Below are 15822 nucleotides of genomic sequence, written 5' to 3'. Positions count from 1 at the left end.
TTATTTTTGTCAAGTAATTTTAATTGTATACATGAAAATCACTGCCTCAAGTTGGCAAGATAGCAGTTGCTTGTCAAGAAAGGAACAGAACTCAGATAAAAGATACTTTAGATTAGGCCATATTTAGCCTTACCACTTTAGCACATTTGGTAGCAAATAATGCAAAAAGCTGTAACTTCAGGAGGCTCTGAAAAACTCATTGAAGTCAACTGTTGCTTTAGAAAGGCAGGTAGCTGTACAGTGCTGAGCAGTCTGAACTTGGAGGCTGAAATTTCTCAAGCACTTGTCTCACTTCTTGAATCCAAGCAATGCTGACCACAACATGGTACCAGCAAAAACCCAAACTATCACTTCCAGTGGAAGAACAGAGCAATTGAAAGACCCAACATACTGGTTCCTCTCCAAAAATGTGGAAGGCAGCCCAGGAAAACTTAAGTAGCTTTCACACTCTCTCTGCAAGCAGTGGGGTGCAAGCAAAGAGGATAACAGTAAGATAGAGATAGATTTCTTATAAAGTGGATTTGAACCATTTGACATTTTGGTAGCTATTAGTTCATTTAACTGGAGAAGGACAACTATGACACTGTACTGCAGAAATTTGCAGAATCCCTTTTGACAAGGAACATGTTCACCTTTCTAAATTGAGAAAAGCAAAATGAAAATATGGAAGGCTGATGTAATGTTGAAGACTCAGTCTTGTCAGTTTGGGGTATTAACTGAGCCCATTTTAAGACAATCAACTAATAACTGAGGCAAAATGCTTGGAAAAGAAAACTGCAGGGCACAGAATTAGCTCTTGCTGAAGTTTAAGGAGGGAGAAGGAAGCACAGCTGTGGTACTGTGAAATGTAAATCATTATTACACAGAGAAATGCAATTTGGGCAGAATGTGCTTCCTAGCTGGCCTCACAAACACCACTACAGGGAGGTGTACACACTGTTGTAAACAAAGTAGTGCCATGTTTAAAAAAAAGATGCTGAAAGCTGAGTGAAATAGGCCACTTGGGAAGTACATGCATAGTGCGAGCAAAAAGATGAGAAAAATAGCTTAGAGAGGTTGAGTAGAGGATCAGTAGGTAGCACCACAGCTAAAGGTGCATAGGTTAGCATCCAAAAGCAACTGGAATGTTCTTGAGGCTTAAGTTAGACACTAGTGAACGAGCTAATGCGATGCCAAAACCATGGACAAGCCTGAGAGCTTACAGTGATCATTCTGCAGCTGGAGAGGTAGTTCAACTGCAATTTGGAAGGAAAAAAAAAAAATTGAAATAGTGCCTCAGGCAAGAGGGGAAAGTAATTCTTGTTGAGTTAGAAGCCCTATCAAGCTACAGAGCTGATCAGGGATGAACATCCTCTGGAGGGCAGTTAGACGTCTAGAGAAGAATCTGCAGATTTTTGCAAGGGTTGGTGAAAGGTTCAAGAGAGGCCTTTTTGGAAAGAGTGTAGTAGCTACTTTTCTTTGGTTGATATATCAACACAGTTCTAGTGAAAGCTGTTGGAAAAATGCCCTGTTTCTACATGTATCACTGCTGTTTGATGGGAGATTGCTTCTCCAGACTCGAGGTTGTCTTTTGTGTAGCACCAAGGTCTCTGCACTAGGCAAGTGAACGCATTTTATGGTAAAGATTCAGTCTGTGTAAAAGGCATTTCAATCAAGGAAAAAATGCTAGTAAAATGTGACTCAATCCTCTTTGCAGTCCTGAAAAGAGCTGGGTCTGCTAGAAGAAAGTTAAGAAACTGTGCAAGTCTGTATAGCAGGAGTAACACATCTGGGAGAAGAATTAACATGGAGGTGCTGGGAAATTATTATTCAGCTACAGCTATTTGTCTGACTATCCCAGCTGGCAAGAAAGAGATACAAAGACATCTTGGAGCTGGGTACTGTGGAGAGAAATGTGTGCCTAACCTGGCTGTCTAAATAACTAAATTTAAGGTTCCTGTAAGAAAGTCCAGTGGCCAGAAGAGGCCAGTCTGAATAAAGAATTTGAGACGTTGAAGGAATTATTTTAAATGGTCCTAATCTTCTAGTTTTGTAACCACAAAACTAAATTGCATACATTCTTACATGTCACTAAATGGAATATTTGCCTGGTTCTTGGTTCTGTAAAAATCAGAGACCAGTGGTTCACATGTCACAAGAGTTAACAAAAGCCAAGTGACATTGCATGTATGAAAAGAAAAGGAGCTATGGCCATTATCCATGGATGTTTCATGAAGCTGTTAACGAAGGAATATTGGAGTTAGGTGCAGAGCTAGATACTATGCAAGTCAATGTAATTGAAGCAATTAAATAAACAAAAAACACAAAGCTTTCTGATCCCAGAGGAAATGTGGACTGTGACCATCACACCTCTGGCTCAGGGTGGCAACTTGCAAAACTGAATCAGTGCTGTTGAAAGAACTTGAACTAGCCCCGGCTGTCATTGTAAACAGAACTTCTTAGTATGATATAAAGGATTTATCTGTTCCTGCCAATGCTAAATCACGAAGTTAAAAAAGCCATATTGAAATTTTCTCATTAGCTTGATTTATAAGAATTGGGAATTCTGTATGATATTATTGGAAGTTATGTCTATATTTGGTTAAGGAGGGACCAATATTTTAAAAGGTTCTTACACCAGCCAGGTAAAATGGGTCATTATATTTCACAGCTCGTCTTAGACAGTGCTGATTAGTCACGACTCAGACATAGGAGGGAGCAAACCTTCATCAAAGTCCTTGCCTCTGCTGAGCAATGCACTGTACACAGCTCGTGTCAGTGCCTCAGTGCTTTTATCCAAAGTGTTGCATCTGTTCATACTTTTAAAGTAAAAAAAGAAAAGCACTTTTAATATATTTTAGATTGGAAATAGGATCAAAGGGCAAAATATGAATCCAGATTTAATTACACAAAAATAGAGCATCTGTTCAGATCTATCCTTAACATATCTGGGCTTGTATGTAATAAGACAAATCAAGGTGATCTTCAAGGGAATTTCCCACCCCCATCTTACCATAGAGCGGATATCCCTTAGCATCACAGACCAGAAATCTAGTTGAGATGATGTTCTGTTGAGGTGATTGCATATTCGATAAATAGGAATCGCTTCATGTATGTGCTCTCCATCTCTGAAACAGAGCAATGGCTTTCGCATTCTGTTCCTATTCCCACCTCTTGCAATCGTATTCAGTATGATATGTAGTACTGGACATGTGGCTGTCTCAGGCCAGAACTGGGTAGTAGTTTGTATGTTGCTGTAGCTGCAAATAAATGTAAATTCACTTCCTACGTCTCTCTCAGCCTCAAATATTAAATCACTGAGGTTTCTACATCCATTTGTTCACTGGTAGGTCATGCTTCTAATAAAACGTTTGTGCAAAAACATGTTCTGGAAATGTAATGAGATTTACTAGGGCTGAACTGGATTCTACTATCCATGTTTTAGAAAGAAGGAAGACATTTACTTTCTGCACTTCTTCACATCAGTCTTGGAGAAAATACCTTTTTCTCTGAAGCTGAAGTTTTAAATTGCAAGTTTTTGAAGTAGGAATCAAAGCAAAGACTCCTAACAAATTGAAAACTTGTAGTTAATTACCTTCTTGAAAGGCACTTTGCAAGTTCAGCCATCTCTATAACTCTGAACTTAGACAAATGCTTTCTAGGCCCTCAAGTTATCATTGTGTAAGACTTGCTGTCTGGCAATCAGGTCAGCAAACACTTTTTATGATGATGTTCAGAAGATGATTTACACTAATAGATAAACAATAAATATGATATATTATTGATGGCAGCTTCTTTAGAAGTGGTTCTTTTAAACCAATGAGGGCTGGTTTGTACAGTGCATGGACAAAAAGGGCAATTTACTGCTAAGGAAAATAGATTTCTTGACAGTTACTGCAATAATAGTCTAATGATCCTAAATCGCTACTTACAGTTTATGTTGGCACATTGTTGCCAGATGGAAGATTCATTTTACCAGCCACTTAATTAACAACTGGTACACATATTTACATATGCAGAGTGCTTACTGTGTCACAATGATGCTAATGGCTTCGAAAGCGAGTCTCATTAAGGAGATCTACTAATTGGAACGTCAGAATAAATTATCTTATCTGGAACTGCAAGCCAGCTATCTGCCACCTGCGTGGGAGCTCCCAAGCTTCAGGCTTCTGTCTGCCCAATGCCACTTGAAAGCAGCAAAGGGAGCTGTAGGAATTTGGGTAGTTCAGGAGAAGTTCTGCTGTTTCTAAAGAAGGCTAGCTGAAGGACAGGTTCCCATCCAAGTTCTATCTCATACCAGGATTATATATATGTAATATATCTGAAAAGGTTTCTGGTACAAAATACCCACAGCTTTCAGTGGAAGAACTTCATGGATTTTACAAAGTTGTCTGTGCATTTTGGGGAAGGGGAAGAGGTCACAGCGATAAATGGGCCCTGCTCCCCAGCTGCCATAGTTCATTGATTGGTACGGAACTCATCATTTATTATATATTAAGAATAATCTATCATATTTCTGTATTAACTCCTATCTGAGAATCTCAAACAAGGATTTTTAAATTGCACCTCACAGTTCACAGGAGTGCAACAATTTGTACTTGAACCTGTTTAGCTGGCAAGAAAACAAAGGTATAGGTGACTTAAAGGGTCACAGCAAACAATCTTGCCAAGATCTTAAGGAAGAAAAAGGACATCTGAACCCTGGCAGTACTGGTCATTTATATATACACCAATACTAGTGGTGAAATGCAGAAGTTAATTTGGAAAAGTAAATGAGATGATGGCGGCAGGCTGGTTTATGGAAGGCAGTCCAAAAAGGATGTGTGCTAAATTATTTACTTAAGTAATAGCCAGCTGCAAAAATGCAGGGTAAGAAACAGCTGGCAACATGAAATGATTGTAAAAAAAAAAACATTAGTTAACAGTATCATGGTGTTCTTAAAATAAGTCAAATGTGATTCTGGAGTGTATCAGCAGCATAGCTTGCAAGACATGAGAAGCTTTTCTCACAGAGGGAGGACCAGGAGTATTATGTCAAATTCTGAGCATTATTATAGGAGTAGGATATGGGCCAGTCCATAAAGGCTCAGCAGAGAACAGTGAGAATGGTTTGAGGGCTAGAAAATTTGGTCAAAAAGGAAACATAGGACAAACTTGGGTTCTGTAGTCTAAAGAATACTGTGGAGAGTTGATATTTGTCTTCAGATAAAAAGATTTGTTGCCTTTGTTGGCGTGGCGACCTGGTTCAGGGACGGCATGGCGACCAACCCCAGGCTGCTCGGTCCATCAGCACGCTGACACCAGTGTGGTGGACGGCAAATGGCTTTTATTGACAGGTAACATGACCTTATATAGCTTAGGTTTACAACGTTATTTCCGTCTGCTTGCATCACAAACTGACCGCTATTGGTCATCAGGAGAGAGACCCTATCTTTCCGTACAGCGCGATATCTTCCGGTCGCCAGACCCTAACTACCCACAAGATTCCCTGAAAGAGGAAGAGAAAAGGATTATTTTTCTTATTCATGGTGCATTAGACAGAAATAATGGGCTTAAACTGCAGAGAATTGGGCTAGCTCTTACAAAAATATATGTACAGTAAGGATAATGAATACCATAATAAATTGCCAGAGGAGGATGTTTCCCTGTCGTAGTTCAGCCAAGATTGGGACCAGACTAAGCAGTCTCTCTCTCACTCCCCCCACCCTCCAAGAGAATAGGGGGAGATAATGTAAGAAAAACGGTTCAAGGTTTGAGATAAGGACAGGGAGAAAATCCTTAAAGTTACCGTTACGGGCAAAACAGACTCGCTTGGGGAAAATCATTTATTACTAAAACTAGCAGGAGAATGAGACAGAGAACAAGATAACCTCCCCCCACCCCTCTCTCTTCCCAAGCTTAACGTTATCTCTACTACCTCCCCCACCCCGAGCAGCACAGGGGGGAAGAGGGAATGGGGGTTGCGGTCAGTTCATCACGTGTTGTTTTATGCCGCTGCTTCATGGTTGGGGGAAGAACTCCTCACATTCCTCTCCTGCTCCGTTGTGGGGTCCCACCCATACGCCACAGTCCTTCATGGAACTGCTCCGGTGTGGGTCATCTCTTCCACGGGGTGCAGTCCTTCCAGAACAGCTGCCCCAGTGGGCCCTCCACAGGCCACAGCCTCCTTCAGACATCCACCTCCACCAATGTGGGGTCCTCCACGGGCTGCAGGTGGATCTCTGCTCCTCCGTGGACCTCCATGGGCTGCAGGGGGACAACCTGCTCCACCATGGTCATCACCACAGGCTGCAGGGGAATCTTGGCCAGGAGCAGCATTACTCCTCCCCCTCCTTCTTCACTGATCTTGGCATCTGCAGCTGTTCCTCTCAAGAAAAGTTCTTCACAACAGGCTGGCAGATGACTCTCAGAATCTCTTCACATCATCCAGCTCATCTCCTCTCCACTTCTTGCAGCCGGGCCAGGCCAAGTTGGGCCCAGTCGGCCGCCTGGCGAGAGGCCAGAGGGTGAGGCCTGCAAGGCCCATGAGGCCTGCGCCTCCCCCTCTCCGCCTCTGCCCCTGTTCAGCTTCTTCACATCTTCTCCTTTTTTTTTCTGTTTTCCCCTTCTTAAATACGTTATTGCAGAGGCGTTGTCACAGAATATTCTGCTACCAATTGGCTCGGCCTTGGCCAGCAGTGGGTCCGCCCTAGGCCCAGCTAAGTCCACTGAACAAAGGGGAAACTTCTAGCAGTTTCCTACAGAAGCTGCCGCCGTAGGCCCCCCTCACTAAACAAAAGCACAACATTCCCTCTACCTCTGGGTGTCTTTAAGAACTGATTAGACACACATCTGTCAGGTATAGCTGACCCAGTTGTAACTGGTCCATCATTAGGACCGAGAAGCTGTACAAAATTATTCTGTATGCCATGTCCAGTCCTGTGCAAGCCTGTGATCCAGCCCTGTGATGGCTTTACTATCTCACATTTAAAACTTGCTTCTGTCCTGCTGCCTCCATCACGACAGTAGCTGAGAATAATCTGAAGTACTGCTTGTGCTTTTCTTTTTAATTCAGCAAATTGATGGGCAGGACAAACATGTTTACCCATTGTGATGTTAGGCTAAAAGTTGCATCCTATTCAGTCCTTCTCACACCACCTTTTTTGCCTGGCCGTGACTGCATTACTCACGCTCCTTCAGCTCTGGCCATTACCTTCTGATGTGATTTATTACCGAAATGTGTATGATGCTCAGGAGTCTAATGAAGGGCCTGGAGCCAGTCTTCCCTTGATGATTGCCTCTCTTTTGCAACTAATACTTCTGCATATTTTGCCAAAGATGTCTATTTGTGGATCATTTTGTTTGAAGTGTAGTAGATTAGCCATCCGGATGAAGTTTTCCAAGTAATGTTGAATGTGGGAAAGGACTGTTTCTAGTATAAAAGTCAGATTCCAAAGGTCTTTTCTAGGGTAGAAGTAATCTTTTGCTCAGTATCTGCACATAATGACCCTGCTGCAGTATTGTCATGTTGAAAACAATATTAGTTGTGATTCCTAAGCTGTGTTTGGAGTTACCTCTACATCTGTCTACATTTTGAAGTTTTCCAATTAAAAATAAACAATTAATACAGCATTAACTTCACAGAGAAGAGGGACTTAATATACTGAGATAGCACTGTAGCTTACTAATTGCACATTATTGTCAGGTTTTTTCCTTCTCTAATATTTTTACTGGTCTAGTTCTAAGTGTTTCCAGATTGTTAGGGAAATTTAATTACTATTGATATGGGAAATAACATATTTTGTCAGTGTCACTCTGGTAACATTTATTTGAAGTACATTTATGAGTTGGTTAATGGACAAGTTCATTTGCAATGCTGAGTTCTAGGGCAGGTCTGGTAAGCAAAAGAGACAATTTTGGAACTAAAACTATGGGGAAAATTGCTTGCTTCTGTCCCGAGTTTAGAGTTGCTGATATTTTGAAAAAAAATAAATGCCTCCTCTTTGAAATGGACTTCAATTTCCTATTAAAATAAATGAGGTTTGGAAGCATCTCTGGTAGATTTGCTGTGTACAGCTCCACTCCTATTGTCTTTTAAGTCCATTTAAAGCTTACTTCAGTCCTGCTGTCGCCATCATGGCAATAGTAGAGGAAAATCTGAGATGTGATTTCTACTACTCTGTTCAAGTCGCCGAATTGCATTCTTCCTATTCTGCTTCACCCCATCTGTGTGCTTTGTCCTTCCATTGCATCCTGTCTACAGGCTTCCTGGGGAACCTTTCTTATCAGTCATGGTCTTACTGTGCTAACTCTGGTCATGGATTAAGACACTACCTTGATACAAAAAAAAGAAAAGCGCAACATAAAAGTGAAATCACAATAAGCCATGTATTTAATACAAATTCTAATTTTTTCCCTTTGTTTTGTTTTGTTTTTTTTTTTTTTTTGCAGATTGTTTCTCAGAGGAAACTTTCCAAGTCCTTACTCAAACATGGGAACACAGCAGGAAAGTCATCTATAACAGTAAGTCAGTCTTAAATACACTCTTATTTTCCTGTTATTTAGAAGTACCTAATGTGACTAATTCTCCTTAAAAGCATCCTGCTAAGTTATCAAAACAACCCTTGATTGAGAAATGTATTTAAATTTTTTATTTAACAGATTACTTGTACTGTTTATTGTAAGGAAATTACAACAAATAAGGTACTATTTGTACACAAGCCACAATATTTACTACTACTACTTTTAAAGTACTTTGATGATAGCAAGAAGGTTGTGTTGCTTGATTACTTTTAGGTGAAGGTCTAGAACCTTCAGAAATTCATTTTTACCTGCTTTGACACACGAAAGATTCTGATGTTTCTTGGCCTTTGGGCTTTTTCCAGTTTCTTTAAATAAATAAATAAATAGATAGATGAGAAAACACACACACATGCACCCAGGAACACCAAATGCAGAAGTTTGATGAGATTAGGTATTTTAGCTGTGTTGTAATGCAATTATGGACTGGATAGTGTATCTTGAAATCTGCAAATCTATGTATTGCCTCTTTGATCTTTGTCTTTACTGGCTTGTTTGGGAATCAAACTTGTCTGCTCTGCATCTAGCATGCTTGTGACATTTGCAGCTCTACATTAAGACAAAGACTATAATAAAATATTTTGCTTTGGGTATCTCTACTCTGTTGCCTCATGGGGCTGAGGAGGACTTTTTTCCTTGATGTGCAATTAGCTAGATGAGTTTCTTTTGGCTTGATTGTTTGGATCTTTTTTCTGCCTTCAGCCACAGAAGAGACAGCAGACTGTGAGAAATAATGCTTTCTGAGAGCCCAGGGAATTTTCTTTCTTAGATGTATTCCTTGGTGCTTGGCAGGGAAGGGATTTGCTCAGATGCATAAGGTAAACTCATTTTTGGTCTGGAGTTGGAAAGGAATTTCCTGCTCATCTGGCTGAATAGAACCATGAGAGAGTTTTACTCCCTAAATAACTTGATGTGGTTTGCCTGCTGGTATTATCTGGGCATACTTCATCTCATCCATCTCCATGGTGTTTTGAACACACCTCCTGTTCTATGAGGGACACAAAGCCGTTTAGTCTTGTGAAAATACAAATGCGGTAGTTCAGCTAAAATTGTTAGGCTTGTTAGTAGAGTGTTCTGGCAAAAATTGATGCTCTGTGATACACAGTAGATGAGAGAAAACGAGTTAATAGTCTCTGAAGGGCTAACACTGGATGATAACCATGAAATATAGACCTTAGTTACTTGCTTTGGCTTCTGGCCAGTAGTACTACAGAGCAAGTTGACTTCAGTTGAATGGGAGAAAACTGAACTCAGACTAAACTTATTTTATGAAGAGTTTGCTGTCTCAACAAAATAATTCAAAATGGATTATTTATCATTATTTCTGAACCTGGGGACATACCAGGTGTCTGTCAAGTATGGAAGTTATGAATACTAGTTTCTTAACTTGTTCAGTGTACTGAATTATGAGTTTTTGATAGGATTTTGAAAGTTCCTGTCTTGGCATGTTTTGCTGGACTTTTATTAGCCCTTTGACTGGGTAACATCTCATCAATACAATTTTAATATATGGCTGTGGGATAAAAACAGAACATTGTTCAGCTTCTCCAGTTAGAAGCCTGTCAGCCTTTATAAGAGAGGGTTCATTATTTTCAGATAAAAATGTTTGTGAAACTTGCTGTGCAAATCCTGGAGCACTGATGGTCACATACAGCTTCTGATCTTTTAAACCATCAGATTATGGAGAAGAGAAATGTGTCAAAATCTATGGTCCAAATTTCCAGCAAGCTCATGTTTGCCTGGAATGTGTGAAACACCACATATGTGCCTGTGTGGTGGTACTTTCATGCAGAGTTAAGCATCTCTGCCCCTGCATGGCTGCACGTGAATATTTTTCATGAGGAAATACCACAGTTCACTGCTGTGAGGTGTCACAGCCAGAATAGAATCATAGAATCATAGAATCATAGAATAGTTAGAGTTGGAAGGGACCTTCAACGGTCATCTAGTCCAACCCCCCTGCAAGAAGCAGGGACATCCCTGACTAGATCAGGTTGCTCAGAGCCTCATCCAGCCTGGCCTTGAACGATTCCAGGGATGGGGCATCCACCACCTCTCTGGGCAACCTGTTCCAGTGCTCTACAACTCTCATTGTAAAAAATTTTTTTCTCATATCTAATCTAAACCTACCTCCTTCTAATTTAAACCCATTACCCCTTGTTCTATCACAACAGGCCCTACTATATATAGTCTCGACTCAGGGAATTTTACTTAATCCATTTTAGCTAACATAAACTTTTAATTACTAATTTGGATATTGAGAAACAAATACAGCAAAAAAAAAACTTTTAAGGAAAACACCTTTTCTCACCCTTCCCTGGGCTCAACTTCAGTTCAGACACCTCTCCTGCCCCCTTCATATTCTCCACTCCCTTTGCTTTCATTACATGTTATGCTCAGTCCCTTCGGTGAGATGAGACAGGTCAGGATCAGAGCATAGTGATTTCTTTTTTTGCTGCTCTTTGTTTCTTACTCCTTTTCTCAACTCTGCTATAGGCTTACACATGGGTCACAGTCCCTTTGGTGGTGTCCCTGCTCCAGCATAAGCTTACGAATGGGTGCAAACCCTCAGAGGTACCTCCTCTGCCATGGAGGTACCATGCACTCCTTCCAAGAGTACATCTCCAGCTGTGTTCCCACCAATGTCCCCTCTACATTCCTCCTCCTGCATCTTCTTTAGGGTGGCCTCACAGGCCTCCTACTGCTCCTCCCTTCGTGCCTCCTGCTTCTAGTAGCTGCCACCCTTTCTTAAATATGTTGATGTTTTGTGGTGCAGATGGTAGCTGCTGTCCACTGCTGAGCCAGCTGTGACCAGCATGGGACAATCACAGCCTCCCCACACAAGTCACCCCTGCTACCAAAACCCTGCCAGTTATGCCCAGTGTAGAGTCTAAGTTAGTTTCTGTCAAAGAAAGAAAAAAGGTCTCAAAAAATCTGTGGTTCTGAAGTGTATTGAGGATGTCGACAGCCCAGCTAATTACTGGGAGCAGCGTATGTGGGGAGTAAAAGCATCCTGCATGATGAGGTGCTCTGACTGCAGCTCTAACCTCAGCAGCCTTCAGCTGGTTTGAAGAATAGTTGGGGTGTCCCAGCAGCTCCCCAAGGACCTGGAATCTGTGCTGTGGAGATGGTCTGAGCCTGGCTGGGGAGCTAACATGTCTGCCAAATGTGTGGCCACGGGCATTGAACACCTAGGAAATAGGTTCTTTTGGGAGATTTAATCTCTGGGGAGATTATTTACCGTAGGGAAAGATTTTCTAACTGTCGAATAGAATATAATGTGGTTTCTTTCAAAGAACATTTTTCAGTGAAATATCCCAGCTTTCATACCTTCATACCTTCTCTCCACCAAAGAATTTTAATGGCTCAGTCAGGAAGGCCAGTTTAGTTGGTTTTGGTGGCTTTTTTTTTTAACAACATTGCACAGCACAGCGACTGGCATCATTATTAGCACAGCTTACACCATCTGAAAGAATCACACTGCAGTATTTTAGGGTTACTTTCTTGTAAATCTGTCTACAGTAAATGGTTTTGCCTATGTAGCTATTGCAGGAAAACTATACCGGGAGAACTTTAAATGTGCATTTCATGGCAACTAATGACAGGTGGCTTCACTCATTTTTCCATTTAGCTTGCCAAATGATGCTGAAGCAGCGTAAAAATAGTTAAGCTTCAGAGAAGAGAAGGCTCCAGGGAGACCTTATAGCTGCCTTCCAGTACCTCAAAGGGGCTTATAGGAAAGACAAGGAGAAACTCTTCAGCAGGGCCTGTTGTGATAGGATGAGGGGTAATGGTTTTAAAATAGAGGGAGGTAGATTCAGACTGGACATTAGGAAAAAAATTTTTATAATGAGGATGGTGGAACACTGGCGCAGGTTGCCCAGAGAGGTGGTAGATGCCGCATCCCTGGAAACATTCAAGGCCAGGTTGGACAGGGCCTGAGCAACCTGATCTGGTTGGAGATGTCCCTGCTTCTTGCAGGGGGTTGGATTACATGACCTTGAAAGGTCCCTTCCAACCCTAACTATTCTATTATTCTGTGACCCAAGTAATACAGCTCTTGTCTAGCTTTTTTATCCCCTTGGACACTGTGAAACTGTGGGATTCTCCATTGTCCTGTCTGTGGAAAAGTACTTGGTCAGAGGAAAGGGATCCCTGATGGACATTGGTTTCTGTCCATTGACAGGTGATTGACAAGGCATAGTTGCATGATTCAGGTTTGTAGGCTTAACAAGGTGACACCAACCAGCTGAGCAAGAGATTCACTGAATGAGCTTGGCCCTTCCTGATTGCAAAGAGAAACATACTAACTTCTGCCACACTTCAGTTTCCTAATGGGGTCTGCCGTCTTCACACTGGAAAATGGTATCTTTCTCCCCTTTCATTACATGATGCAAAACTCAAATGTAGCTTTCCATTTAGGTGATTGCCGAGGAATTGTCTGGCAATGATGACTACGTTGAACTTTCATTCAGTGCACGGAAATTGGATGACAAGGTAAGCTGCTTCATATTAACCTTACTGAAAGATGTAAGCGTGCCTGCAAATATAGCTTGATGAGATTTTCCCTGACAGATTTTTTTTTGCCTTATATTATTAAACACATCAGAGATTTCAGATGAATGTTCACAATGAGGCTTTCCTCAAGTTGCGAAGTAATTAAAAAAAAAAAACTCAAGGGAATCTAATTAAAACCAAGATAATTTAATTCCACTATAACTAAGACAATTTAATTATTTTAAATGCCACAGATCAGAAGTGCTTAGAGAAGCAAGCTTTCTGTAAGTAGTCAAAGATGTTATAGTTGAAGTAAGCATCTTAAAATAAAGCTAGAAACTTCGTAAGAGCTCCGTCATGATATACATTTTGTTGAAAATACAGCATGAATGTGAGAAAAAGACTCTTGTGTGTTTGTTAAAAACTTTTTTTTCTCTCTTTAATAAGAAAACTCTCCACTGACTCAAACACTGCTCTTCATTATAAGGACTACCCTTTCTGAAAATATCTGTTATTGTTTAGCAATATATATGTAACAAGTACCTCAGGGAACACGGAGCCCAAGAAATTCAGGTGACTGCTTTTAAGACACACTCTCTGTTATTTCACTGTAATAGCAGATGCATTATTATTTGAGGTAATCTGCGGAATATCTTTGTAATTAATAGATGTCATAAGACTATGACTCTTTTTAGATAATCGAGTTTTACATATAATTGAAAATCAGATTATTACAATTGTACTGGATCACAGTATCTACCATTGTGCCATCTTATATATGAAGCTGCTTCTAATTAGAAACATAAGATAACACTATACAAAAGTTTACAATTCTGATGCTCCAAGTGCATACTTGTAAACATTTGACAGGCAAGTAGCTTAAATCAGTGAGAGTGCTTTTCGGTATATACATCAGATTTTCAAAATCAGGCTGTAGCTGATGAATATTATTTTCAGTCCAAACTGCCATAAAAACTCAGGCAAGCAGAAAGTACAGAAAAAGATGAACATTACTGGAATTTATTTAGAACATATAGGTAAATAACATTGCTGTGCTCAGGATCATTAACAATCATAAATGATCAAGACCTGGATTTGCTTCTCATCTGAAAGATTAATTGCCTCTTCCTTCAGAGTTGCTGGCGTCTGTGTTTCTGAATTGCATAATTTATTTAGGTGTCAAAATGTAGATTTAACAGCCTCTCTTTAGACAGATATCTTTAGATATGTTTCCAAAGTTGTACACAAGTTTCCTCCCATTCCACATGCTAGCACATCTAAAAAAAAAGTTAGGAATATATACAACACAACACAAATGTAAAATGTAATCTGATGTAAATATTATGATAGCTTATGGCTCTTGTAGGTATAAATTAAAAGGATACTGCCAGAGTGCACTTCTGAGCCAGGTCAGTGTTGTCTGGGCAACAGCTTTAGAGAGTTATTGAAACACTTTCTGGGGATGAGTTAAGATGAATAATTTTGTAATATTGCAAGAATATTGCCATTCTTACCATTTTAACATGTCCAGTCCAGGTGGGTTTCATCTAATAAAAAATTCCCGGGTGATACATCGTGCAACTCAGGCAATGACTCATTGTGTTATCTGAATCAAAACTCCTGTCTTCAGCTGATGAAAATCACTGAAAGCCTATTACAGCTGAAAGAAGTCTTTCAATTTCCTCCAGCTAGAGATACAGCTCTAAACCTGGCTGAACCTTGGCTTACCTTATTTATAAGAAAAGGCTATGGCTTTTCATGTGGCTTATAATGAACTTTGACGTCAGTAGATACAAGGCACTATTTAGTAATTATTGTATTAAAGTTTGAAATTACTTAAATTGCATAGTTCAGCCATTGGTGAAAAAGTATGAGTACTCCGATGTCACATCAAGGTTCAAAAAAGCTATCAGAGAATTGAGAAGACCCCATCTTGTAAAATTCTAAGCATGATTTTGCTTGCCTCTCCTTACTCAGAGAAGTGAGACTTGAGCAGAGAAGTAACATCAGAGAAGCAGACTGAGGGCTGGAACTGGCCTTCGAGTCTCCTGAAAGACAGAGGAAGCCTGTGGAAGCAATCATTCGTACTCTGCTACAGAGGGTCACCTTTGTAATCCCAGAGGTTCCTGCACTGGTAGCTGTGGAGGTGGCAGAAGACAAGTTGAATCCCAATGTCTCACAACTTGTGGATAAATGAAGGGGTAGGAGGAGGTTCTGAATGTGCTTTAAGGATAAAAAGAGAAGTAAATTATTTCCATCCATTTCCATCAGTGGTATTTTGAATGAACAAGAATTTTCTTCCTCCGCCCTTTAAAGGAAGACTCCTTGAAAGCAGATCCAGATTGTGGTCCTTAAACATATGAATTTCCTCCACTAAGGAAAAAGATGTGGACAACACGGTTTTAGCAGATTAAACAAAATTTGTTGGTATAATTTAACGGGCAGGATATGTTTCTTGGATTTTTTTTTTCTTACTTCCTCCGTGTAAAACTGCAAGAGTTTTAGAGAAGCCACAAAACAAGTAAAGCCTACTCAATTTTTTTCCTGGACAGGTGGCTGAAACATTCAGTGAAAAATTATAGGAAACTCTCAGGTATGAAAGTTTCCTTTAGTTAACTGACTTTGCAGAGGTAAAGGTTATATTTTTTATTCCAGTGCTTGTTTGAAAGGTATAACTGCATTTTCATGCTTTATTGAAGCCCAGTCAGCTCAGATGGCACATCTTTGTTTCAAGAGATCTACTGAGAATACTTCACAGTGGAACAATAACTTTTGGAAAGGTTCTGT

General features: G+C 40.3%; 1 protein-coding gene across 2 annotated transcripts in view; it reads left to right on the top strand.

Annotated features, from left to right (window-relative positions):
* The window catches only part of CPNE4 (copine 4), a 258564-nt gene that overhangs the window by 139996 nt on the left and 102746 nt on the right, over window positions 1–15822 (top strand). For both annotated transcript variants that reach the window (XM_086741597.1, XM_086741598.1), the window contains 2 exons: window positions 8410–8481; window positions 12961–13035. In XM_086741597.1, coding sequence (XP_086597723.1) covers window positions 8410–8481; window positions 12961–13035 — 147 coding nt within the window. The remainder of the gene's footprint in view (window positions 1–8409; window positions 8482–12960; window positions 13036–15822) is intronic.

This window comes from Chlamydotis macqueenii, chromosome 2 (genome assembly GCF_036417535.1).
Source record: "Chlamydotis macqueenii isolate bChlMac1 chromosome 2, bChlMac1.mat, whole genome shotgun sequence".
NCBI classification, from domain to species: Eukaryota; Metazoa; Chordata; class Aves; order Otidiformes; family Otididae; genus Chlamydotis; species Chlamydotis macqueenii.
This window is presented reverse-complemented; position numbering and strand designations above follow the sequence as displayed.